This window comes from Perkinsus marinus (genome assembly GCF_000006405.1).
Source record: "Perkinsus marinus ATCC 50983 genomic scaffold scf_1104296948702, whole genome shotgun sequence".
NCBI classification, from domain to species: Eukaryota; Perkinsozoa; order Perkinsida; family Perkinsidae; genus Perkinsus; species Perkinsus marinus.
In genome coordinates this window covers 79-1379 of record NW_003210112.1, presented here as the reverse complement: position 1 = coordinate 1379, position 1301 = coordinate 79, and the positions used below count along the sequence as shown (strand labels likewise).

General features: G+C 50.6%; 1 protein-coding gene across 1 annotated transcript; it reads left to right on the top strand.

The window, feature by feature from the left end:
- Positions 1 to 147: 147 nt before the first annotated feature.
- On the top strand, positions 148 to 660 carry Pmar_PMAR014165 (hypothetical protein; the record flags this gene model as incomplete). Its single annotated transcript, XM_002778558.1, has 1 exon — positions 148 to 660. One exon carries the CDS (start codon positions 148 to 150, stop codon positions 658 to 660), a length of 513 nt encoding a protein of 170 aa, XP_002778604.1.
- Between the last annotated feature and the right edge of the window lie 641 nt (positions 661 to 1301).

Below are 1301 nucleotides of genomic sequence, written 5' to 3'. Positions count from 1 at the left end.
GCAGTCTTCACGGACTCTCAAGCAGTACTCAAGATCCTGTCGTCGAGATCTACGGTGGCTCGGCGGGACAAAGCGAGACAGATCACTCTGCTCTTAGCTGAAATCCCGGACAAGGTTACCTTCCACTGGGTGCCTGGTCACAGTGGTATGTTCGCTAATGACAGAGCCGACGAATTGGCAGCCAAGGGTGCCTCCATGATGGAAGTCTCTGCGGAGACGGAAATCAGTGTGAAGACCCTTAGGCGTTATCAGGCCGAAGCAGGGCGTCTGGCACTGCGTAAGTGGTGGTCAGACAAACGGGCCGGTCTAGGCACTTGCGTCAATGACTTCTTCTACTGTGCCTCGCATGCGAGGCTATGGAGTCGAGGGGAAGTTACACCCGCTGGCAGTGCCGTGGTTTTTGGTAGGGCTCCCACTCCTGCGCATCTTCACAGGTGTGGAGTAATCGCCTCCCCAGAATGTGATTGCGGAGCTCCAATAGGGAATGTTAGACATCTCCTCCGTTCCTGTCCACTCCTAGAGCAGGCTAGAAAACGGGTCAAAGGTGGTGTACCCTATCACTTCTATGAAATGGTTGTCGATTTAAAGCGGCGCAAGGCCTTCAATCGGCTGTTTTTGGCCCTCATGCAGCATCTAGATGCTCGCAGGGGTTTGCTGTAGCTGCCACACATTCTCGGGCTGGTGCAGCTGTATATCGTTTCCAAGTATTCGTTCGCTCCGCACTGTATTATTTTGCATGTTGCTATAGAGAAAAAAAAAAGAAAAAAAAAGAATTAAAAAAAAGAATTAAAAAAAAGAATTAAAAAAAAGAATTAAAAAAAAATAAAAAAAAGGAAAAAGCAGCAACAGCAGCTGGGGCAGGATCGAGCCGTTCTAAACACTCGCTGAGGGATGAAGGCCAAGAGGAGTGAAGGAATCAAGAGACGAGGTCGATGGCCGCAGCCTTAGAGCAGGAGAACGTGATTGTTGTATCATTTATTGCTCGTAATTAAGGACCGTTTCAATCTGACCTTTCACCCTTTGAGATATTCTACGGTCGTGTATCCCGGTTGAGCCCTGAGAATTCCCTTGCACAAGGGGCTGTTGACGGTGGTGCTCCCGTTGCTAGAGCAGAGGTCCTCGATGACATCACCAAGCTCGTCAAAGCTGCTATCGCAGCTCGCGAGCAGGTCTTGAGCGATGCTTGTGCTCTTCGCAGGAAGGGACCGCCACCGGTTGGCTCAACTGTTGTTCTTTTCAACCCCAACACACTGGGACGCGGCGACAGGTACGCTCCTGATGTGTACCGCGTGCATGAGATT